At 37.6% G+C, this 26612-nt stretch overlaps 1 protein-coding gene across 5 annotated transcripts in view; it reads right to left on the reverse strand.

Moving 5' to 3' along the window:
• Positions 1-26612, reverse strand: part of MAPK10 (mitogen-activated protein kinase 10) — a 273125-nt gene that overhangs the window by 107461 nt on the left and 139052 nt on the right. For 4 of the 5 annotated variants that reach the window (XM_023750290.1, XM_006084581.3, XM_006084583.3 and 1 more), the window contains exon 4: positions 21918-22075. In XM_023750290.1, the coding sequence (XP_023606058.1) occupies positions 21918-22075 (158 nt within the window). Of the gene's footprint in view, positions 1-21917; positions 22076-26612 lie in introns of those variants that run through there. The other variant, XM_023750291.1, reaches the window with a different exon arrangement.

Genomic DNA, 26612 nt, shown 5'->3' on the forward strand with positions numbered 1-26612 from the left:
GTGCTTTCTCTGTTGACATTGTAAACAAGGATTAGAGATTGTAAGTAACCTACTTCAGGTCACTCAGCTAGTATATATGGAAATGTTAGGCGGCAGAAATAGGCTATTGGAAACTAATTATAATTATAAGAAATATTAATCATGCTCTGCTAACCATGATGGTTCTGTTCTGATTAGAGAAAGCACATTCTAACCTCGCTGAGAGTTGTACGCCCTGGGGCACAGGACCTAACATCGGAATGTAGTCCATCCTTCTTCTAAGAACTGCCTATCATTATGGAAAGATTTACAACCTCGTGGCTGAAACAACCTAGTCCAGGAGGCGCCTGCTCTTTACAACCCCAGCCCCTATTACCTGTAATGTGGTCCCAGGGCGCCAAGAGGCACCCGCCCTCTATGACACCCACCCCCCTCACCCCCCAGCCTGCATGATTTGTAACCAGTAATGATTATCCCATGCCCACTTTCTCATACCTGTAATTCCTACTTTCCCATGTAATCTTTGTCCTTCTACCCAATATAAGCAGCTGGCTTATGGTGGGGTGGAGAGCAGATTTTTGTGGATGACCTGCTGCTCTCCCACACTGCCGGCATTACTGGAATAAATGCTCATGTGATTCAGCCCTGTCTCTGCTTAATTGGCTGAAGTAGCGACAGGCAGCCCAGACCCCTTGGTTGTCCAGTTACAGTAATGACGTTATGTCAACTCAGGCAGATTTTAAATCCAGGTTTCTTTGTTGTTTGCTTAGTAATCTACAAGCTGTCACTCAAAAAAAGGGGATCTTCAGATGGGTGTTTAAATTAACTCAAATTATGATGCCAAATAAATAAGTGAACTTAAAGGGAGCAATTTTTAAAAGTTCATCACCAAAAGTTTAAAGAAAATACAAAGTAAACATGTGATGAACATAACTAGCCCACAAATGTAGATTTTTATCCACACAGTGTTAAAATAATTGAGTTGGTTATAAAAATTTCAATTTGGATTTCACACACACAAATATATATACATAAACACACACGTATAAGCAGATATACATGTATCCTATTTCTCTAGAAATATCTGAAGATTTGACAACAGGCTCCAGATTCTTTCTAGCAATAACCAGAGCTACTCACTTCAGGCAAATTATTAAGGAGCAATGTTTACTCAAAACTCCACAGGTAAAAAGAAATAAAAAGTCAATTTAAAAAGTGTGTTGAGTTTTCACCATCCATGCTCTGTATACCCAGGTATCCTTATGTATCAGTAGCTTTGACCAGAGACAGGTCAACTGGTCCCCCAGTGACTTGGGAATAATGAACTAGGTAATACAGAGTATTTAATTTATTCCAGAGTGTGGACAAAAAAGGAATAACCTGACTAGCTCAGGGAAGGCCTGCATGGCAGTCTTGCAAACTCAAAGGCCTAAAGTATCTACAAAGGATGGTCTGAAATTAAAACTTTAACTAAAAGCAGTTATGGTGGGTAATCTCATGCTAGGCCAGTATCTTCCCTGACAAAGGTCAATCTTTACCTTAACTAAGCCTATTGTCTTTTTGCATCTATGATAACATATCATTGGAATGTCAAAATAATTTTCCTTTTTCCGGACCCCTCAAAGCACAGGCACCACTCTGTGGAGACCACAAATCCCCTCATTATTATTGAGTTAATTGTTGAGTGTTAACTACCCTGTACCCACCTAAGTCTGTGTCTATCATTTTACTTTTTATCCAATCCCAGAGGTTTCCCCACTTTGCTTTCTCCCACCTCCCTAATCTATCACCAATGGAATTCATGAAACCCACTTACATCTCCTCTTTAGATTGTAATGTATAAAATAAGGTAAAAAACTGCCATTTTCCAGAGTACTATCTCAATATGTTGAGATTCTGCTTCCTGGCAACTGTCGACAGTTTGGCTAAAATAAACTCACAAAAATTCTTTACAGGTTTGAATGTTATTGTTTTTTACGTTAACAAGAGTCAAGGCTCCTCTCACTTGGCGATACTGGGATATTTCAGCCACGTGGACTCTCAGATACACCCAGGATTATGCCCATTCCCTAATGCCCAACTCTAAAGCAAGGCCTCCTAGAGAAACTTCAACTGTGACGGTTACACACTCATCTCTCCCATACCACTTAACAGCTTGTACAAACAGCAAAAACAGAGGAGACAAATTCCTTAAAGAAAGCTGACATTTTCCCCAGCAATAACAAAGGAAAGCTGCTAAAATTTAAAGCAACATTCAATGAGCACATTATCACTAGAAGAAATGTGAAAATCAACTCATGGTCCTGAAAACTTGTTGTTTCAAATATCAAATACCCTTGTTTTCAATACTTCTCAATAAGTAAATTACAGTACAGCGTATTTTTTAAAGCAGCGCTTCAGAAAATACATGGTCATTGGGGTTAAATAATATGAGCCACAAATCTCATTCCTCCCTGCCAGTATCTAATCATGTGATCTTAGTGGGTGTGGGGGGAGGGGCAATTTAACCTCTCTAAGCCTTAGCGTCTTCATTTATAAGATACAGGTAATAATTATTTGCCAGACTATTGAATTGGTTAAATTAGAATAGTACATAGAGTATCTAGCACAGAGAATGGTGCATCCTAGGCACTCACTAATGGGTAGTGTTGAGTGTGTGTGCCTATAGCATAGAAGATAAGGTCTTATACATGTGCGGGCTGTCTTGGCACCTGTAGTACCAGGGGCCCTGAACCTGAGTGGGCATCAGCACAGCTGGAGGGCTTGTTAAAAACCACATAGCTTGCCCTAACGGGTTTGGCTCAGTGGATAGAGCATCGGCCTGCAGACTCAAGGGTCCCAGGTTCGATTCTGGTCAAGGGCATATACCTTGGTTGCGGACACATCCCTAGTAGGGGGTGTGCAGGAGGCAGCTGATCGATGTTTATCTCTCATCGATGTTTCTAACTCTCTGTCCCTCTCCCTTCCTCTCTGTACAAAATCAATAAAATATATTTTTAAAAAAACAAAAAGCAAGCTGGTCTTGGGCCTCAGAGTTTCTGAGTTTCTGGCTCTGGGTTGGGACTAAAGTATTTACATTTCAAACACGTTCCCAGGAGAGTCTGATGCTGATGCTACAGGCCCAGGAACACTTTGAAAACTACTAAAGGAGAAGAAGGTGCACTTTATTTAGAGGCAGCTGATTTTGAGTATAAACCTCCGATCTACCAGTTCTCAGGCATATACAAGTTCAGAATCATCGGATCGATGTGATATTAAAAAAACAATGAATTGAAAGGCAAAGGCTCTGGTAATATGAACAACTTATATGACAACTGGCAAACCGTCTTCTCTTTGGGCCCCAGTTTTCTGTCTGTAAAATAGTTCAATGATATTTGTGTGCATTTTCATAATTTCACATATTTTAAGTATATGATTGTCCTCAAGTATGTTATAAAGTTATTACAAAACAGAAGATAGAGAAATGCAAAAAATAACTCTTATCCTGAATATATCCAGAGCCAGGCTAAAACCCTGTGCCTGGTTCTCTTTCTGACCCCAATAATGTGATTCAAAGTTGAACAAAAGTAAAATAAGAAGAAAAAAAGGTACGTAAGTCAGAGTCACTACTACAACATATGTCATTCATTTGCTCATTACTCATTCTATGAAGGTTTTTTTCAGAACCTCTTGTGTTCCAGACAGTGTGAAGGATGTTGGGAAAACAGGGTAAAGGAGACTGGCAGGGCAATTGCCTTAGACTAGGACACTAATCCATGTATTTGTCATATAACTTATGTTACACTGTGGCATTTCTTGAGAATCAATTGTCCCTAATCCATATAATGCAGCTGGCAGGGACACAATTTAGAGGGATCAAGAACTAAAACCCGCAGTGATTTGCAGCAGGGCTCACAAGTCAAAGTCAGATGAACAAGAAGAAGGACTGAATATCAGTTATCAAATCCAGAAACTGAAGACTTACTGTTTCAGAGACTAAGGCTCTCCCAAGATCTATCCTCTTCCTCATAGTTATAAGAACCTCCATAGTATAGATGGGCACATGGCATTCCACAAAAAATCTATCTCCCAGCCTCCCTTGTACCAGATGTAAGCCTATGATGAAGTCCTATCCCCTGGAACTATACAGCAGCTAGACTTCTATGGGCAAGAGAAGTGGTTAAGCCAAGGTACCTTAAGTCTCTTTGTTAGAGTACCTTAGGCTATACCCTAATATCAAATACAGATATCTATAACCGGATCCTATCTACTAGTAAAAAATTTGGAAGGAGAGTGAGAACCATTTTCACTTTTGCTCATAACAGGAGCGCCAGCATCTAGCACAGTGCCTGGAACAGATTAAGTGCTAAATAAATAAGTAAATTCATTGCAATACAATGAAAGAGATGTGGCTTCTGACTTCAAGGCAAATCATTGCACTATGAGGACATAGACATGGAAACAAAAGTGACAAATAGCTTTCTTTTCCAATTTTATTTATGCACATTGTTCCAATTCTCCAAAAACATATTTCATATATTTAAAAATTCTTACATTGGTGAAAGTCTAAGTTACCCTGACATGCTTTTTGATAGCCAAGGAAAATAGTTTGTTAGATAATAGGGTGAAATAGCATTGAATCTCAACTGTATCATTTGTATTATTATTGTGTTCCAAACTAAATTATTAATACTTTTGAGTGCATACAACAGAAGTTAGCAATATTTCTGTGAAGAGGTACCAAATCACTGGTCCTTTTTCTTTCTTGGGTTTAATGGGGTTATTTTGATTTATGCACACAGAACAACAAATATGTATGTATAGCCACGCCATGTGTACTTAAAATTTAATTAAAATATTAAAAGATCTTACATTCTAGTTAAATGAGCATTGTTAAAAGCAAGCATGTTTTTATGACACAACAATTATTTGAAAATTATTTTTAAATAGCTATTTTAAAAAGTTATTTGATTCCAGAAATGTTATTACTTTATAGGCTGAAATTTTATATTATTAATATAAATAATAATACATACCTCATCGAGGTATTTTAATGTTTCTTCATCATTAGGGCTTTCAGAGTAGAGAAAACTGAAACCGGGTTAAAGGACAACTCTTGCTAATTAAAGAGTGAATAAATAGAGACTTATAGAGAAAATATGTTTATACTTCAAAGGGGTAAATCCCAGAGCCATCCATTTACATTCCAAAAGATTGTAAAACAGGGACCTCTTCCCAGAAAAGATTTGTTTATATTGTAAGTATTAGGTATTCCCCTCCATCTCCTTCTCCCTCTCTCCCCCCTCCCTCTCTCTCTTCCCCTCTCTCCTTCTCTCTCTCTCTCAATCTGGAGGAGGAGGAAATGGCAGCTGTGTAGTAGTTCCAATATAACCTCTGAAATTCCTACTTCCTTCTGGGTAGTGCAAACACCTTTTTGCATGTACCGTGACATCTGGCTATTACGGCATAGCCCTGAAAGGGGTGACAGGGCCATAGGTTGCTGATGCAGTTGTTGTGGTTGGTAATAATACCCTGTCTCTGATCTAGAAACTTCATGTTTGCTTTCAGGACACAACAAATGAGTATAGATATTAAAAACTTATAATGATCTATAAAAAGAGCAAAGATCTGTGAGCATCATTAGAAAAGCTGTATGGGCATGGTAGCTGAGTCTATGGTTTAATCCCTACCCATTACCATATTTACCAAAAGAAAAGGTATCAATGATAAGGCACTTTGACCAATGAGCTTCATCCTCCTCCAAGTGCAAAGAAACACAGAAGTGGCAATTGTACAAGAATTCCTCTGTGACTAATGCTCTTCTGTGACATATGTCCTACTTTTCAATGCCTTTCTGTATGTAGCTACGTGGTCCAAAGGCTTCTTTGTCCATTCAAAGCTCCACCTCTACCTGAGAGTAAAGCAACACCAGTGAAGATATGTTACCCAATATACCAAACGTGGTTCATCATAAAAAAAAAAGGGGAAAGAAGGCATTTTTCTGTCCTTTCATGAAGAATGATTGCCTCTTTCAAAGCTAATCCCACTAGTGTCTTCCTGCTTTCTCCGAAATTTTTCTTAAACAAATGCACTTCCCCTTCCTGGAACCTTCAGTCTCTCTGTCTTTCCTGTTTTTCTCTAGGTGTCTCTCAGTTGGCTTCTTTGTGTCCCTATGTCTGTCCACCTCCTCTCTTCTGTTTGTGTCTCAGTCACCTGTTTCTCTCTTGCTATTCCTATCTCTCTGTTTCCGTATCTCTCTATCCTCTCTCTCTCTCTCTCTGTGTCTCTCAATCTCTCCCTCCCCCCCTCCCTCTCCACTCACCTCGCTTCCAGCACCCAGCATTTCCTCTCCCATGAGGTACACAGACTTTCCGTCTTTTCAAAATATATTCTTTCCTTTATCTGGGAGATTGCAAGCACTTAACTCCCAAGAGCTCTCCTTTGCAAGACAACTTTACAGAAAAGGAGTCCACATCAGAACTGAGAAGGCAAATTGAAAAGCTCAGGGGCAAACCTTTAAGAGGGAAGATCAAAACAAAGTGGCAAACGCCAAACCAAGTAAGATGGAATGAAGAGTCTTTGCTGCCTGTATCTCAGTTCGAACAGTGCCCACAGAGTGGTATGCGCAGAAGTGGATTCCATTGCGTTGGGACGTTAACAAGAGTTGAAGAAGAGAAAGCAGAGAGTTTAACGGCAATACATATTCATTCATGTGCCAGAGCTGTGCTAAGCTTTAGAAATACAATTGGAAGCAATTCTGACAGTTTCTGCCTGTAGGGAGTTTATAGTCTAGTGCATCCGTGGGCAAACTACGGCCCGAGGGCCGGATCCAGCCCGTTTGAAATGAATAAAACTAAAAAAAAAAAAAGACCGTACCCTTTTATGTAATGATGTTTACTTTGAATTTATATTAGTTCACACTAACACTCCATCCATGCTTTTGTTCCAGCCCTCCAGTCCAGTTTAAGAACCCATTGTGGCCCTCGAGTCAAAAAGTTTGCCCACTCCTGGTCTAGTGGGAAATGAGACCATTAAAGAGACAATGTAAATATAGAGTGATAGCTACACACACACACACACACACACAACAGGGATGTGGAAGCACATCTGAGGGGCAGATACTGAATTCCAGTGGGTGACAGACAGTGAAATAGTGTGAAGTCTGCAAATTCTAGTCCCCCTGCTCTTCTTGGGCACACAAATGGCTGACATCTGCAGCTTCATATCCAGTCAGGGGCGGCCATGTAACTGAGTCCTAGCCAGCGGAACATGAACAGAAGAGAAACACACCACTTCCAGGCCTGCACAAAGTTCTTCCCTCCATGCTTTTATCCCCTTTTGCTGTTTGAAGAAGATGAATATGGCAGACGCTGCATCAGTCTGGCTCCTCAGATCACTGAGTAAAGCAGCCACCTTCCCCTTGTCCACTTACTTATCCCACCTCCACCTGATAAGAAACAGACATCTATTGTGTTTGAACCTCTATATGTTTTTTAATCACCAGAATCATCCTAACTAATGTATATGAATTAAAGGATGCAAAAGAGTTAGCCTGAGAAAAACAATGGCATTTCTGTGTGTATATGTCCATCTTTCAACTAGATAAATGGCAGGATCTTTGACCCTGTCTGTTCAGTTTCATATCCCTCTGACATAGCACAGAGTCTAACAAATACTCATTGAATGAAAAGGAACTAATGAGCTGCCTCAGGGATGAGATTACATTTTTTATTTTGTAGTTTTTCTTTATTTCAGGTTTATAAACGATGACTCTAGACAGCCACTATCATTTGCATTTTCTTCATTTTATTAAACCTAGTCATTCTCCTCCTAATCCAGTAATGCTTCTCCTGTGTACAGCGCTGATGAATATATCCCCAATATTTAGCTGTTTCAGTGCCATTCGTTTCCGATTTTCTAATCTCATGACCCTAATACATTCTGTGTGGATGCCATTAATATTCATTTACAGTAGCCATGTTATTTCTCTTACATTCAGACACAATAATATGGAAGAATATTTTTAGTAAATTTGTATCAAGTCCTTGGATTGTACTTTTCAATGATTCTTTTAGACTTGTCATTTATCTGTGCTATTAATATTATCAGATCAAATTTAAATTAGTATAGCATTTAAAAAATAATTTAAAAAGTCAAAGTGGTATTAGTAGCTCATTCTTTAACTAAAGGCATAATTATTAGAGAAAGTTAAATTACTGTAATTATTGCATTAAAATAGTTGAATTTGTTTCTATTTCATAGTTTATTCTATTCTTTATTTTATGTATTTTTATCATTTGCTTTATTATTTCTGAAATTAGGGGTCATATAGTGTAGAAAATAAATAGGATATATATATTTGTGTGTGTATTCATATATATGTATATATATGTGTGTGTGTGTATATATATGTACAGATATACACATCATAATATTGGCAGATTTAATATAGAACAATTTAACATTTAAGGTTTCCATCAAGACTTTTGAAGTCTTGAGACTATGAGGATGGATGTCAGGATCTTTGTCCCGAGGAGATCATTATCTAGCAGCAGACAGTGCTAGTAAAAGAGGTAGAAGTATAGCATGTCCTGTCAATACAGAGGAGATAGCAATTACTTCTGTTAAGCAGTAGGAAAAGTAAGTTAAGGCTTCACAGATGTGGTGACCCTATAGAAAATGATATTATAATAACTATGTCCAGTGCCGGGTGGGTACTGGAAATATCAGAGGGATATTTTGTAAAGTATATGATTGTCTAACCACTATCTATGCTGTACATCTGAAACTCATACAAAATAATATTGAGTGTAAACTGTGATTTACATGTTTCAGTGGTTGAGCATCGACCTATGAACTTGGAGGTCACTGTTCAATTCCCATTCAGGGCACGTGCCTGGGTTGCAGGCTCAGTTCCCAGTGTGGGGCATGCAGGAGGCAGCCAATCAATGGTTCTCTCTTTCCCTCTCCCTCTCTGAAATCAATATATATATTTTAAAGTATACTACTTTTAAAAAGAACGCTGACAATCAAATTGTATCCTAGTAACTGAGTGCATCACTTGTACATGAATTTTACTTTTAAATAAAAGAAATACATAGTGAAAAGCAAGTATAAGTATATCATAAAATTATCCTGGGCATATTGAATATGACATAGCTGTGGAGTAATCTGAAGGATAAAATGTACAGAAATGAGTATATGGACTTAGAAGTAAGGTGTAAGCTTCCAGTTATAAAATATGTAATGCGCACCATGGTGACTCTAGTTCATAATACTAGATTGCATATTTGAATGCTTCTATCAGAGTTGAACTTAAACGTTCTTATCACAATAAAAAAATGTTTTGTAACTATGTATGGTGATAGATGTTAACTAGACATTGTGGTGATCACTTCACAGTATATACAAATATAGAATCATTATGATGCATACCTGAAACTAATGTTACATGTCAATTACATCTACATAAAAATGTATATTTGCAGTATACCATTGAATTATATGTATACATCAATAAAAAATAAGATGTAGCCAGAATGACATAGAAATGGGAGACATTAGGTACTGTACAGTGAAAGGAGAGGAAAAGCCAAAGGAGGCAGAACATTTATAAAATACAAGTATTTGAAGAGTAGAGAAAGGTGGCCAATAAAAGAGACAGATAATGTTTGGTCATAGAAGTAGGAGGGAACCAGGACACAACAGTTGGTTTCAACCCAGTAGACTAACATCACTACCACTCACACACAAACCAGTAACATTCATGACACTTGTCCTAGATTCATTCCATTGTTCCCACATTTCTCACAATTCGATCCAGTTCTACAGTGCTTTTAGGCACTTGACTCTGTCTCTCATTTAGAATCTCCCTCTCATTAGGATTTAGAATTAGTACCTGCTCTTCTGGCTCCTTTTGCTCTGGCTCCCGATTCCAATCTTATCTTCTGGGGCTTCATACTGGATTATTTTACTATCTTTCTGCACAATAAACTACAAAATCAGTTCTCATCTAGCCAATCCTTTAGAAACTGGCCATGACCCCAGTCAACTAACACTAATGAAAACTAACATCTATTGACTATTTACTAAAGCCAGGCACTGAATTAACTAATTTAGTTTGCTTTAAAAACAACACTATACATACATATTTTTACTAGCTTGATCTTCAGATGAAGTCACTGAGGACTCCAGCCAGGCAGTCTGGCTCCAGAGTCTGCATTCTTAACCACTGTGTGATGGTGCCCTCCCTGTGCCAGTCAGTTCATCCAATTTCAAACTAAAAAATTTTTGAACATTCCCAGCTTTAAAATCAAGGGAAGACAGACATTCAAGAAAAATTCAAGAAACACTTAACATTTCCAAACATTCCAGAGCAGTAAAAAATGAGGGCTGAAAAATAAGCCAGTGGATGAACAATTTAGGGGGTCATTGGCGGCCCTCTCCATAGCATCCTATGCTATCAGACGGGTCATGGCAATAGAATGGAACTGTCTGTGAAATGAGAATGTAAATAATACGTGGAGGCATTAAACGCAGACTTCTCCATCCAGAAGTTTGATGATGAAGAAAGAGTGTCAGAGAGGCAGTTTGAGGAACAGGCACATTCTAAATAACATTTTTTTTACATAAGAATTTGGTGGGAGGTCTTCAACATAAGCAGAGAAGACACTCCTGGGGGAGAAGAGACAGTTGATGCAAAATACTGTACAGAACAACTGACAGGCCCCAGGGGACGGGGATGGAATCAAGAACACAGGTGGGTGGCCGGCCTCAGGGAGCTCCTCCTGGAGGAACTAGTTGGTAAAGACTATAAATGACAGATAGGAGATGGAAGGGGAAATTTGAGAGCTCACATGCCTGAGGCCATCTGTTTTCTCTAGGAGGTAGGAGGCAAGGCCTTCTGCAAAGAACAGGGCTGGTGAAGTGGAATTGGGAGCTTGCAATGGAAGTTGTAAAAGGATGGTAACAGCCACCATGGGAAACAGGACAGGAAGCTGATGAGACACAACAGTAAATGGATTGCTAAGCAGCGACAAGGGCCCAGCTGAAGATGCAGCTCATAAACTTATAATGGAGGAAATCAGCATGAGGATGTGATTTCCCCAGCTGGACTCAGCCTCCCAGCAGAGGCAGAGAAAACAGTCAGTCAGGCTGATTCGAAATGAGGGTTTGGAAAGCAGGGGGCTGCAGAGGCCAGAGGTAAGAAAATAGAGAGCATCTGAGACTGTCTTTGCAATCACTTTCATGGCTCCAGGCTAAATAGGGAAAATGATCCAGCAGGAGAATGACAGGCTCAGAGAACAGGGAGGCCTTGGAACAATCATGCCCCTAAAGAGATACAGGAGAGAAAGGATGTGGGAAAGGGACAATGTTAAAGGGACAACAAGTTGGCTTATAATTTTCTTCTGCTCCCTGATTCTTTCCATTTTCTTAGGTGCCTTAAATCTCCATGCCAGCTAATTAGCATCTTAAACTTACTGGATTGTCTCTATACTAGTTATTCTCCAAGTTATGTTTTTGCTAGTTAAATTGAGTCTCTCTCACTGGCCACCTGAAGTTAAATTTCATTCATTATCAGCCACTAGTCCCTCTAGTGTGGATGTGTGAATCAGGAAAAGGCAGCTCCTATGGGTAAGGAGACCCCAAGGCACATTGCTGGGCAGGTGAAGGTCAGATGGAGTCCAGACCCCACAGGCTTCCTCACCACCTGCCCTTGTGCAGGGCACACATTCCCCAACCATATTTCCCAGTTGTGGATGAACCCAAAAGAAAAAAAATTTTCAAAATATATTTGGCGCTGTAACTCCCTGGATTAGGAGTAAAAATCTTGATTTTCATGAATAAACATATTAAAATCTTCTATGGAAACATTTTTAATAATAAAAAATTAAGGTGAATATAAATCAAGAAGAGCATAGCTAAGAGAATTCTAACTCATATGTCTCTAAATAAGAGAAACACTATGTCAAATAAAGAAGCTAAGGACCCTCTCTGATGGTGATTTAGACTCCCCCCATCAGAGAGAGAAGTTGAAAATGCAATGCTTCAGTGCTGGATTCATAACTTTGGACATGCAAAGTGATAGGACTCTCACTTGAACTTCCAAACCAAAAGATGTCTTCCTTTGTCCTCAGCTCTCACATTTAAATCCATGATTAGCAAGACAGCTCAGGCTCTATAAACAGAACATGATGTCAGAAAGGGCCAGAAGCATGACTCTACAGACAGAGGTGCCAAGTGCCTTCCTTCAGAGCTTTATGAAACACTCCTCTAACCTTGCTTTTTTAAATTACAATATTTATAACACCTACCTGCTTTCTCCTTTTGTTTTATGGATGTTTTGTTTTTTAAGCCACCTTATCTACAGATAGAATGGACAGGCCTCTTCGAGCAGTAAATGAGAATTGTTTCTGGAATCTGAGGAACAGGAATTGCCATCTGTTATTCAGCATAATTTAACTTAATTGAAGGCATCGCTTCCTTTCTGTGAGGAATGTTGGCTTTTACAAGATGTACTGAATAGTGCAGAATTAAGTCTTTAGTTATTTATATTTGGGTTATAGGTTATTTTTAAAAAATATAACCATAGATGCACTTTAATCTTAGCAATTCAGAATTATGCACCTGGCAAAATGGTACATGGACCATAAAATAATCTTGTTTTTGCCATGAAAATATCTTTTTCATGCCCTAGAAGACAGGTCCTAAAAGAAATGTCTCACTTAACCTTTTAATCTTTGGGATTGCAGTAGAAACTGAAAAATAAATAATGTGTTCCTAATTATTTCTCCTGGTAAAGACGTTAGATTTTATATCAATAAATGATTTACAGAGAAGGCTCAATCATCTGTAAGTGAATAATTATCTATGGAGACTTAAAGGACAATTTTCACCTCTGCAAAAAAAAAATGTTTCTGGGCTACAAACTCTTACTGCCAATTTTTACTACAGGGATGTAAATTAATTATAAATTTACTGAAGAATGACAGAACTCAGAATAGATATCCATAATACCTTCCAAAATCAAATGTAATTTTGAGGATTATGCAATCCAACCTCTTCAGCATCAGCTGTTACAATGACAATTACATATTTACAAATATGAACACATACATACTTTATACATACAGAAATAAGGTTAACGTACAGAAATAAGGATTTTATATAATTTTGCTTTTTCCAATAAGCACATTGCCATCAAACTTCTACCCATGGTTCCTCAAAGCACCACATTTTCTCTGAATGAAAATAAATGATATTTACAAGTCTTACTCATTGATCAAAAAATATGGTAAATAAATATTTGGGGCTGAAGCTATGAAAAGGAGCCAAGAAGAACAGCAAAATGTGCAAGTGTCTTACTCTATTCTATTTAACAGAACCATTACCACCTCAAACCTCCTTAGAATATAAAAGACAATATTTGAAACTCAATGCTCATTATCTCAGGGAGGTTGTAATTAAGTGTCTAAATTGTAATAGTAATGGAAAATGAAGAGATACAAAATGTGCTGATATTCCAGATGTGGGTCAGAGGGTAATAATTTCCCCTGGTCAGGGGCTAAATGGAAATGTGTGATTAAAGATGTATGCGTCATTTAGCATAATGGCTCATTAGGAACTCTGACAAGAGAGTGTGCCTTAGGCTCATGAGTGATGTTTCCAGAAACACAATAAAATCATCATTCTAGACCCACTGATCAAGTCTCTTTTGTGTTACCCGGGACAGCTGGGGCTTTGAGAAACCTTCTGGACGATTTTACCCATCGCTCTTCATACCATCAGCTTCACAACCATAAGACATTTCCATCCAAATCCTGTGCTTAAAGATGGTTCGCTGGGTCTGTTTAGCCATGTTGCAAATTTAAAAACTAATGATTAAAACTTAATGTTGTAATAAATCTTAGTTAACTGAAGCTCAGATTGAAAGATAGGAATGAAAAAGTTAAGATGCTTCTTTGACTGAGTCCCTTATGGAATATTAGTAAAGTCATTTTTTAAGTACCATGTTCTCAACAATAACGTTCATATAATATGCCCAATCTGATAATTAAGCAGCTGTTAAAATCAAGCATCTTTCTGGGTGGTGTATAGGATGGGGCAAAAGTAGGTTTATAGTTGTTTGTATGGAAAATAATACAATCATTAATAAATAAAAGTACACGAATAAACTGTGTTTTGTGTACTCACAACTGTAAACCTACCTTTGCCACACCCTGTATGTTAACATTTTGCAATTTTCCATTGTTAGAAAAGAACAACATTAGGTCACCTTCTTTGAACCTACTAAAAGTCATGATAGTATCAGATTTATAAGGCAATGTCATGTATCTCGTTTATTTTATACTTTTTGAGTTCTGTGAGCTACTGATGTTATCTGCATTTTACAGATGAGTAAACTGAGATTCTGAGAGACTGAAAGTTAAATACTACCACTGATAAAGCACAGGGCAAGTTGAGTTATTTTAAGGTACAAGTGTATTTATAATTATAATGGTTGAAAATGATAATATAAGGTATTTTAAAGTATCTGTGATTAAATAAATGATCTTTATATGTGCAAATATTTTACAAAATTCAGAGAACTTACTTAATTTCCTTCCTAATTATGATCATCAATAAATAAATATTGAGTACCTTTCATCTTGTTCTTTAAGATGGCCAAATTTCAGTCTCTTTTGCTCTAGTATATATATACTAGAGGCCCAGTGCACAGATTCGTGCACTGGTGGGGTCCCTTGGCCTGGCCTGTGCTCTCTCACAATCTGGGACCCCCTTAGGGGGATATCGGACTGCTGGTTTTTGTCCAATCCCCGCAGGCCAGGCCAAGGGACCCCACTAGTGCACGAATCCATGCACCAGGCCTCTAGTATGCATGTAAGATCTTTGGTTAATCTCTTCCCTCCCTCCCCACTCCCCCCATTCCTCTGAGATTCATCAGTCTGTTCTATGTTTCCATGCCTGTACGTTGAGCATCTGCCCCCTGGTGGTCAGTGAGCATCATAGCTACCAGTTGAACAGTCTAAAAGTCGCTTAGGCTTTCATATATATAGATATACAGATGTTCCCTAATCTTTGCCATTCATTGTAAATGTGTGCTATTAGTTCAAGGGTGATTAAATCAGAGTATAGATGGAGTAGCTCAAATTTTCATCACTAAGATGAGAAAAGCTGCTAAAAGCATCAGTGAGTCTATAGTATCTTTTTTAAAAAATATAATGAGCTCATTAAGGAGGAACTTTCAACAAACCATTTTCTTTTCCAGTGCACACAGAAGCTAATATTTATTATTTGAAAATTAGTCCATAAATAGTGCTTGCTCTGCTAATGTTACTTGATTTGGCATTATTACCAGTAATTTTTTTTTGAGCATTTGAACAATTTGGGATTTGTTTTGGTTTGGCTTTTGGTTCTGTTACTTTGTCATATTTGGTTTGTGTTTTGAGGAGAGTTCTGGCCTACCCAAGGTAATTCTACCTATTACTACTCCTATTACTACTAAGTTGGAAAGCAAAATGCAAATTGTGTTCCACAATTAAAATAACAAAAACAAAACAAACCACAAAGAAAACCCCTTTTCCTTCTATACCCCTACTATCACAGGCATGGGGGACCTAGCTCTTCAGTCAACAACTGTAGAACACACACACACACACACACACACAACATTACAAAAATTCTAGACTTCTTAAAAAAAAATTCTAGACTTCCTTTCAGTCTATCTAACCCTTAACTTCACCAAGCTACAGGGATATTGCTAGACAGGCTCACTATATACACCACTTCCACTTATCAAAGGAAGATGGTGAAGTAAGAATATGTGAACACCCAAGGTTTGGCTGAGCATGCCTGGCAATTAAAATCTTAGATTATCTGCATAGGATCTTATTGCTATAGACTAGCTATTTTCAACCTTTTTTTTTTATCTCATGGCACACATAAACTAATTACTAAAATTCTTTGGCACACCAAAAAATATATATATTTTTGCAGCTCTAACATAAAAAAGTTAATTTTGATTATTCACACCAAACAGGTGTTTTTTTGTTTTGTTTTGTTTTGTTTTGTTTTGGCTGTTGTCATTTTTTTTTACTTGATAATCTAAGGGAAAAGAGATTAGTACTCTTGACTAAATAGTCAGGTATTGCATGTTTTAAAAATTCTTGGGGCGAACAGGTTGAAAATCACTGCTATAGACCACTAACTAAAGGACATTCAGAAAAAATTATTTTTCAATTTTTTTTGTGAAAAAAAACTGATATATATCCTATAGACATAAAATATATATATGGTATATAGCATATATATTCAATTAAGATACACTAATCCATTAGATTAGTATGTATATATTTTATGCATATATTATATATTATAAATTGGTAATATATTCATTATGTATATACATATACGGCTATATATCTAATTTAAGATAAACTAGTCCACTGGAGAATGTTTTATAACAACAACTATTTCAATGTTGATTAAATGCCATCCTCTAGCATCAATTGGAGTTTTAGAAAAGTTTAGCTAACACAAAGTATATCATCTTAATTCTAAATACTTAATTTTCTAGGCACAGATTTTTTTTTACAATAAGCCACTCTATGCTTTTGTCAGTATTAAGCTTACATCTTTGATATAAATATCCTGTAAAAGATCATTTTTCAAAATTGGATCAGGACTGTTTATAAGATGATTACATGTAGAGGACAAAGAAAATAAGCTAAAGGAAAGAATATAGTTTTATATCCTGTCATTTAAAACTAGGCAATCAGCTCTTTTCAGTTAATGAGCAGTCCAAACTTGATAAGCCTTCTCTGCTAAACTTGGTTGTTGACTTTTGCTACCTCTTTCACTGTCAGTTTGAATCATCTTTGGAGAAAGAAATAAGACAATAGAAAATGTTCTTGGCTTAGCAAGCAATAAAAGGACGGAGTGAGAAAAGACAATATTGATTTCTCCCTATGTTCTTCTTCTTGTTGTTGTTCTGGAGCTAGAAACAATCCTCTTCTGATGTTTGGAAAATGTTCTGAGATGATGCCCAGTCAGAGTGGCTCAGTGGTCAAGTGTCGACCCATGAACCAGGAGGTCATGGTTCGATTCCCGGTCAGGGTACATGCTCAGGTTGCAGGCTCAATTCTCAGTAGAGGGTGAGCAGGAGGCAGCTAATCAATGATTCTCTCTCATCATTGATGCTTTTATCTCTCTTTCCCTCACCTTTCCTCTCTGAAAATCAATAAAAACAGTTTTTAAAAATGTTCTGAAATGATTTGTTCTTCTGGCTCCCAACCACTGTTGTTAAATAACTCATAGATTGCAATTCCCCACCAGGGAATCTACAAGGACTTCTCTGCTCACACAGAGCAGCAGAATACAAGCATCATGTTTTATTGTGCTTCACTTTATTGCGCTTCGCAGAAACTGCATTTTTTACAAATTGAAGGTTTGTGTAAACCTACTTCAAACAAGTCTATTGGTGCCATTTTTCCAATAGCATTTACTCACTTCATGTCTCTGCGCCACATTTTGGTAATTCTCACAATATTTCAAACTTTCACTATTATTATATTTGTTGTGCTGATCTGTGGTCAGTGATCTTTGATATTACTATTGTCATTGTTCTGGGGGGCCATGAACTGTGCCCATATAAGACAGCAAACACTAATAAATACTGTGTGTGTTCTGACTGCTCCACAGACCAACCATTCCGCCATCTCTCTTCCTCTCCTCAGGCCTCTCTATTTCCTGAGACACAACAATATTGAAATTATGCCAAATAATAACCCTATAATGACTTCGAAGTAGTCAAGTGAAAGTGAGAGTCGCATATTTCCCACTTTAACTCAAAAGCTAAAAATGACTAAGCTTAGTGAGGAAGGCATGTCTGGGAATGGAAGTGTGCTTGGTGTGAGGGAGGTGGATGAACTCATTGTTGACAAAAACATAGAGTGAAAATTAAATTAAAGGCAGGTCGAAAAAGAGGACAAATTAACATGAGAATAGATCTATAAGAAAAATAGTACATAACTGACCCAACTTTAGTTTTGATAACTAAACAAGAATATCTCAGTGCTAGATGGAAGAGGGACCAGGAAGAAGAAACATGCTGGCAGAGTGGTGAATTAAAAGATAGGAAGGGAAGTATGCTATCCCTTTTCTTCCCCTTTATCTAGATCTTTCCTAGTTTTATTTCCCTCAGCTATGGACAAAAAGACTAATAATAATCTCAGAAAACTACAAGGCTAACATTTTGAAATTCAGATGTCCCTTTACTAACAAATTTGTCGACAAATTTTTTGTAAAGCTGGATTAACAGTTTTACTCAAGGACATTAACTTATTGAAATATATTTTTGTTACTACGCCAGAGACTTAGGATGATTCCCATCCTATAAAAGGAGAGAATTCCAAAATGTCCTATAAAACATACCACAAAAATTTTAATGGTAGATTTTCAAATCTTTCTGGGAAAATCTATTAACTTTTTGAGCAAAATTTCTGCTTTGGATCTATTTTTGAATCATTAAAAGACCATCAGCTTCCTTTCACTGGCAGTCCTCATTCTCCGTGGGAGTTTTAATTTAAAAAAATGAAATAATCCCAGTAACTATTTGAGCATCTTAACTGAGAACCTTAAGAAAACTTTCTGATATTCTACAGTTTTGAAAAAGGCAGCCAGTAACCACTGTTTTCTCCTCCTCCCATCTCTCCTCCTTTATAAGAATTTTTGGTCTTATTATATTTTCTATTTCATTTTTAAAGTCTTTCATGAATGCAATGATCTCCTAAATGGGAATCCCACTCTCCAAGTGGTACACAACCATCCAGTAGGATACAAACTTAAATATATATTGTAATCTAAAAAAGAAATTAAACCTTACTCTATTTAATACACACGTTAACACTGGCCCCTCCCATACACACTTTACCCTGCTGGCAGGGGACTTATTACCCAGAGATAAACATGTGACTTAAAGCAGGAACTTCTCAAACAAAAGAGGGTTAACAGAGGCACCCTGAAATATTTAAGACCTTTAAAAACATTATAGTTCATTTTACCTGCTTGTAATAATAAAATATTTACTATTCCATGTATTGCTGCCTCAACAAATCACCACAAACCTAGATGATGAAACAATGCAAATTTATAATCTTACAATTCTGTTCTGTAGATAAGAAGTCCTCCCTTGGTCTCTCACTAGGTTAGCATCAAGTTGCCAGCAGCTGAGTGCCATTCTGAAGGTGTTAGAGAAGAATTTTTTTCCTTGCTCATTCGGGGGTTCATTGGCAGATTACAATGCCTGTGGCTATATGACTGAGGCCTCCATTTTCTTGCTGATTGTCAGCGGTGGGCCATTCCAGCTTCTAAAGGCCACCCTTTTTCTTGGCTCATGACCCTTTTCCCCCATCTCCAAAGCCAGCAACAATAAGGCAAGTCTCTCTGAGATTTAGAATCTCTCCTTCCCATTGCGTCTCTCTGACCCACTCTTCTGCCTTACTTTCCCACTTTCAAGGACTCACATGATTAGATTGGGGTCACCTGCATATTCTAGGATAACCTCCCCATTTTGAGACCCTTAACCTTAATCACATCTGCTAAGGTAACATACTGTTTTGCCACATAAGATAACATATTCAAGGATTCTGGAGATTAGGGTCAAGGCACCCTAAACTTTGGGGCAACCATCATTTTGCCTAATAAATAATGAAATTGTTTTGTGTCCTACCTGCACCATAAACAAACAAACAAATAAATAAAATTGCTTTACCTGTATAAATAACTTCAAAATGAAAGGTTTGCTCCACAGTTAAAATATTAAAATATTCCATCTTTCAAATTCCAAAACAACTACTGATTGGCACTATAAAAGATTGAAATTTACTGGGCAAATTTCCATAAAAAAAACTTGGTATGTTTGATAAATGAGGTTTAAATGGAGTAAAAGGATTAGTAAGTGCACCAACCTGCACTTCTGCCATTTGCAGTAATTAAGCATTCAGAGTAAACTTAAAACCAGTTGTCAAAATAAAGTAAACCTTTAAAACTTATGTTCACACAAATATCTGTACATGGATGTTTAAAACACCTTTGTTTATAATTTTCAAAAAATTGGAAACAACCAAGATAGCCTAAAGTAGGTGAATGGATAAGTAAACTGTGGAACACCCAGACAATGGACTATTAGTTCTAAAAAGAAATAAGCTATCAAGCCATGAAAAAGAATGTTAAGTGTATATTACTAAGTGAAAGAAGCCAATATGAAAAGGTTACATACTGTTTGATTCCATCTAAAATCATTCTGGAAAAGGCAAAACTAGGAAACAGTAAAAAGATCAATGGTTCCAGAGGCTGGGAGTAGTGGAGGCACACAGAGGATTTTTGGGACAGTAGAAATACTTTGTATACCATAACAATGAACACATGTCATTTTAAGTTTGTTCAACTCCATAGAATATACAACAGCAAGAGTGAACCCTAATGTAAACTATGGGTTTTGGTGATTATGATCTGTCAAGGTAGATTTATCAATTGTAATAAGTGTACCACTCAGGTGGGGATGTTGATAATGCAGGAATCCATGCAGGGAAAATCTCTGCGCCTTCCTCTCCATTTGCTGTGAACCTAAAACTGCTCAAAAAGTCCTTATCTCATCTGGTAAAAGTGTGTATGATTTTTTTAAAATTTATTTTAATTGTTGAAAGTATTATAGATGTCCCCTCTGTATGTTTTTCCCCATTGGCCCTCTCCACCCCTCACCCGCCCCTCCCAGGCCTTCACCACGCTATATTGTCTGTGTCCATGGGCTATGCATATATGCATATAAGTTCCCCCATTAATCACTCCCCACCCCCCATTCCTCTAAGTTTTTAAAAGAACATTACTAATATAGCAGTAAGTTATATAACAAATAAAAATACTGACATAAATATCTTTTATAAATATAAATATATGTATTTATAATACATGCCCCAAATTTTTACTTATAAGTGCAAGCTATCAGATTGAAAATTATTATACTAATAAGTTCATACTAAATATTTCATACTAAACATTTAATTGCTACACTATTTAAAACTATCTAAATAAAATAGTTATGAATCTGAAATAGGTAAATTAGATCTTGATTTGTCATCATTTCAATTGGCCACTGGAAAATGTCTGAAAAAATGGTTACTAAGGATCACAGAATCTTTCCATTTTGGAAACATTCAGCAAAATTTTAAAAAATACCACTTTTTAAATAGATAACAACTTTAAACATTGAACTTTAAAACTCACAGAGACATTTGAGATAGCATTTATACTTCTTTGGAATGTAGGTAATTTTATTTGCTAATTATCTTAGCACATATCCCCTCATTTCTTGATGTGAAAACATTAAAATGAAATTTATGTGCACTAATAATAGCTACTAAAACCTCTGGTTCTCTGAGGTTTTTTTTTACTGGCTATAGTGTAATAAATATTTTTGAAACCACAAAAAGTAGTCACAAGTGAAGTTGTGTATACTGTTAGCAAATGGATAATGAATTACAAATAATGCTTATAGTTTTATTTTTCTTCAGTAGCATGTATTTTCCCTCCCAGTCATGCAATTTATTTATAGATTTTTTTGTTTGTGTTTGTATGCACGCACGCGTGTGTGTGTGTGTGTGTGCGTGTGTGTCTAGTTGACAAAGGGTGTTCCCTTTAAAAATATAGGTTAAGCCCTAGCTGGTGTAGCTCAGTTAGGTTAGGTTGTCTTCCCATACAAGGAAGGGTCATGGGTTCAATTTTCTGTCAGGGCACATGCCCAGGTTGCAGGTTTGATCCTCTGTCCAGGTGCACATGAGAGGTAATTCTCATTCTCTCCCACACTGCCTCCCTCTCCCTACCTCTTTCTCTAAAATCAATAAAAACATCTTATAAACACATGCATTATAAATATATATATATGTTAAATCCATTCCACTTACCAAACTATTCCCTGAGCCCCAGAGCCAATAGGCTTTAGGTTCTGGTAGCGCTTGAGAACTGTGAAGGTTGAGTCTCCTACTTCCACGCTGTAGAACTGGCTTTTGCTCATGTTGTAATGTTTGGCAATATATGACACATCCACTTGTTTATCGAATCCCTGTGAAAAAACAACAAAAACACAAGACAAGTGAATTATAACTCAACACCAGGTAGACAAGCAATCCAATTAAAAAATGGGCAAATGGCCTGAATAGACACTTCTCCAAAGGGGATATACAGAAACCCATAGACATATGAGAAAATGCTCAACATCACTAATCATCAGAGAAATGCAAATTAAAACCATAATGAGATATCACCTCACACCTGTTAGAATGGCTACCATCAATACTAGTAAACCAACAAATGACAAGTGCTGGCAAGGATGCTGAGAAAAGAGAATCCTTGTACACTGTTGGTAGGAATACAGACTGGTGTAGCCACTGTGAAAAATAGTATGGAGTTTCCTCAAAAGATTAAAAATGGAACTGCCTTTTGACCCAGTGATACCACTTCTGGGAATATATTCTAAGAATCCCAAAACACCAATTCAAAAGAATATATGCAACCTTATGTTCATAGCAGTGTTATTTACAATAGCCAAAATCTGGAAACAGTCCATGTGCCCATCAGGAGATGAGTGGATAAAAAAGCTGTAGTACATTTACACAATGGAATACTATGTGGCCTTTTAAAAAAAGGAATTCTTACCTTTTGTGACAGCATGAATGGACCTGGAGATTATTATGCTAAGCAAAATAAGCCAGTCGGAGAAAGATATATTCCATATCATCTCACTTATATGTGAACAAAATAAACTGACAAACAAAATAGAACCAGAGGCATGGAAACAGAGAACAGACTAACAGCTGTCTGAGGGAAGCGGGGAGGAGAGGACTGGATGAAAGAAGGTGAAGAGATTAGCCAAAGAATTTACATGCCTGACACATATAGACAACAGTGTGGTGATGGCCAGAGGGAAGGGGGTTGGGTGCTGGCTGGAGGTAGGCAAGGCAGAGGAGATAAGGACATCTGTAATAGTCTCAACAATAAAAAAAAAGCTTAAAAAATAAAAAAGTGCAAATGCTCACTCCAACCCCACACCAATTGGATCAGTAACTCTTTGGGGCGGGACCAACATTCTGTTTTATTTAGTCCCTAAGTATTCTGATGCATGTTGAGAGCCACTCACTGAGGGTTTTCCCCCTGAAGATTGTAAAATAGATCACACAGCTCTGCCTGAGGTATTTAAAAAGAAAAACTCTTATCATGCAGCAGAAATACTATTTCTGCATTTGCCTCAGGGAACAGACTTTGTGTCTCTGTGGTCTGCCAGATTCCATTACTGATGGCACACAAACTGGAAGCCAGCGTCCTAGTTAGGACAAGGATTACCCCACACCTCATGCTGTAATGGAATGGACCACTATGTCCTAGCAATTATGCACACTCTTGAGAAGTCCCCTTGGTCTTTCCCAGTGCATAGGTACAACAGGACTTTTCATATAATAGGGAAACTATATATATATATAGACTTGGTGGTAGTTTCATTAAATTGTTAAAACAATCACAGATCTTATACCAGTAGCAAAACTTTTAACAACGAGAGACTTCCCAGTCAAAAAGACACATAAAAGCTATTCAAATGAAATGCCTAGTACCCTAGCATATTTTCTACAATCACAATTACTCAGTGATCTTTTATCTCCATTTCAGAGCACATAATTTCTCATAATAAGATTGAAAATCATCATTACAGTAATTGTGAATTCACACACACATTTTCCTTTCAAGTATTCTCTTTATATTTAATTTTGAATTAAACTTTAAATAAAGCCTAAAGGTTAGGAATTACATTTTTGAAAGTAATAATTCTCAAATAATTGGGGAAAGGCTGTTTTAATTATTAGCAGTAAGACACAGGGATAACAGCATTGGAAATTTTCTTGGATGGCAAAGTGTTGTGTTGAAGAACTTACCCCAGATCTTGTCTGTGCCCTAAGCTTACAAATACAAATTGAAAAGCATAGAACATATTTAACACAGTATCTTTTATCCCCAATTTCCATGCAGTCTTGTTTGTCATGACTGTAAAGTTCAAACAAACTTTTCTCTAGTGCCTATTAAAATATACCATTAAGCACACTATAGAAAAATATTGTCAATGCTAAAAAAATTTCTCCAGTTACATGTTTTATAATATCCTTAGCTTAGGTCACATAACTTATGATTTGAACTGAGAAGAACCAAAGAGAGCTGATGATTAGAAAGAGAGAAACAAAAATTCATATTGAGAAGAGCAGTAATGTAAGGCAAACCGTTGAGCACCACTAAAAAGTGTTGATTCAGTGGAATGATGGTAGCACTAAGAATTTGTATTTCTAAAAAGTTTCACACTTTTAGAACTTCTATTGCATTTTATTTAAATTTTATTTCTCAACTATAGTTTACATTCAATATTATTTTTTTTAAATTAAATCTTTATTGTTCAGATTATTACAGTTGTTCCTCTTTTTCCCCCCATAGCTCCCCTCCACCCAGTTCCCACCCCATCCTCTGCCCTTACCACCCCCCCACACTGTCCTCATCCGTAGGTGTACGATTTTTGTCCAGTCTCTTCCCGCACCCCCCACACCCTTTTCCCCTCCTAGAATAGTCAGTCCACTCCCTTTCTATGCCCCTGATTCTATTATATTCACCAGTTTATTCTTTTCATCAGATTATTTATTCACTTGATTTTTAGATTCACTTGTTGATAGATGTGTATTTGTTGTTCATAATTTGTACCTTTACCTTTTTCTTCTTCTTCCTCTTTTTAAAGGATACCTTTCAGCATTTCACATAATACTGGTTTGGTGGTGATGAACTCCTTTAACTTTTTCTTACCTGTGAAGCTCTTTATCTGACCTTCAATTCTGAATGATAGCTTTGCTGGGTAAAGTAATCTTGGTTGTAGGTTCTTGCTATTCATCACTTTGAATATTTCTTGCCACTCCCTTCTGTCCTGCATAGTTTCTGTTGAGAAATCAGCTGACAGTCGTATGGGTACTCCCTTTTAGGTAACTGACTGTTTTTCTCTTGCTGCTTTTAAGATTCTCTCTTTGTCTTTTGCTTTTGGCATTTTAATTATGATGTGTCTTGGTGTGGTCCTCTTTGGATTCCTTTTGTTTTGGGTTCTCTGTGCATCCTGGACTTGTAAGTCTATTTCTTTCACCAGGTAGGGGAAGTTTTTTGTCATTATTTCTTCAAATAGGTTTTCAATATCTTGCTCTCTCTCTCTTCCTCTGGCACCCCCATAATTCGGATGTTGGGTCACTTGAAGTTGTCCCAGAGGCTCCTTACACTATCTTCATATTTTTGCATTCTTTTTTCTTTTTGTTTTTCCGGTTGGGTGTTTTTTGCTTCTTCGTATTTCAAATCTTTAACTTGATTCTTGCGATCCTCTAGTCTGCTGTTGGAACTCTCTATAGTATTCTTTATTTCAGTCAGTATATGCTTAATTTCTAGTTGGTCCTTTTTCATACCTCGAGGGTCTCACTAGATTTCTTGAGGGTCTCACTAAATTTATCAGCGGTTTCTAGAAAATTCTTGAAAAACCTTATAAGTTTGGTTCTGAACTCCATATCCAGTAGTTTGCTTTCCTCCATTTCTGTCATTTGTGACCTGTTTCTTTGTCTCCGCATTTTTTATGCTTCCCTGTGTTGGTAGAGTGGCTTTTTGTGCTAGGTGTCCTATAGGGTCCAGTGGCTCAGCCTCCCCAATTACCTGAGGTGGACACTCTTGGTGCACCCCCTTGTGGGCTATGTGCACAGTCTTGTTGTAGTTAAGCCTTGATTGTTGTAGGTATCACTGGGAGGAATTGACCTCCAGGCCAATTGGCTATGAGAATCAGCTGTGTCTGCAGTGGGAGAACTTCTGTGCTAGAGACACCCTTCTGGGCAAGACTTGCTTCAATGGGGCTTTGGTGCTCACTGAGTCTGCCCCCTGAGTGTGTCCCTGATAGATCTGAGGAGTTGTAGTCTGAATGGTTCCACTCTGACCACTGGGTACACTGGCTCTTGGATCTCTAAGGAGGTGCTAATTTAGCCCCTGGCTGAGGCTACCCAGCAGGAGCTACAGAGAGATCTGCAGATTCCTCTTCTTTGTTTGGGGTTTGGAGGTGCCAAGATGAGGCCCAGCTGTGAAGCAATGCAAGCTGCTGTGGGGCCTTGGGCCTTCTTTTGGAAGTTCTGGGTCTCTGTGACCCAGCTTCAGTTTGTTAGGTAATTTTCAGATTGCAAAGGGACAGGCCTTTCATATGCAAAAGCCTCTGTGCACAGCTTGGGTGGGGCAGGGTCTCAGGGAATCAACAGGACGAAGAAAACAGCTATGGCTGATCCTCAGTTCTACCCTAAGAGGCCCCGCGTCTCAGTGTCCCGGTAATCGCTGCAAGCACCTCTGAGAGAAAGCCGCCCTCAAGTTCTGCCTGATGCCAGACAGTCCAGTTTCTCCCCGTATGAGTCTGGGTCCCCAGAGACTCGCTCAGAACTGGAGTTCAGAGCAGTCAGGAGCTTGAGACTCCCTCCCGATTGAGAAAGACAACCATGTCCTCAGTTGCCAGCCCTTTCCACGTGCACCTCCGTACCTCTGCACTTTACTTCTGCACCTCCTCTGAG

This window comes from Myotis lucifugus, unplaced genomic scaffold (genome assembly GCF_000147115.1).
Source record: "Myotis lucifugus unplaced genomic scaffold, Myoluc2.0 scaffold_12, whole genome shotgun sequence".
NCBI lineage: Eukaryota > Metazoa > Chordata > Mammalia > Chiroptera > Vespertilionidae > Myotis > Myotis lucifugus.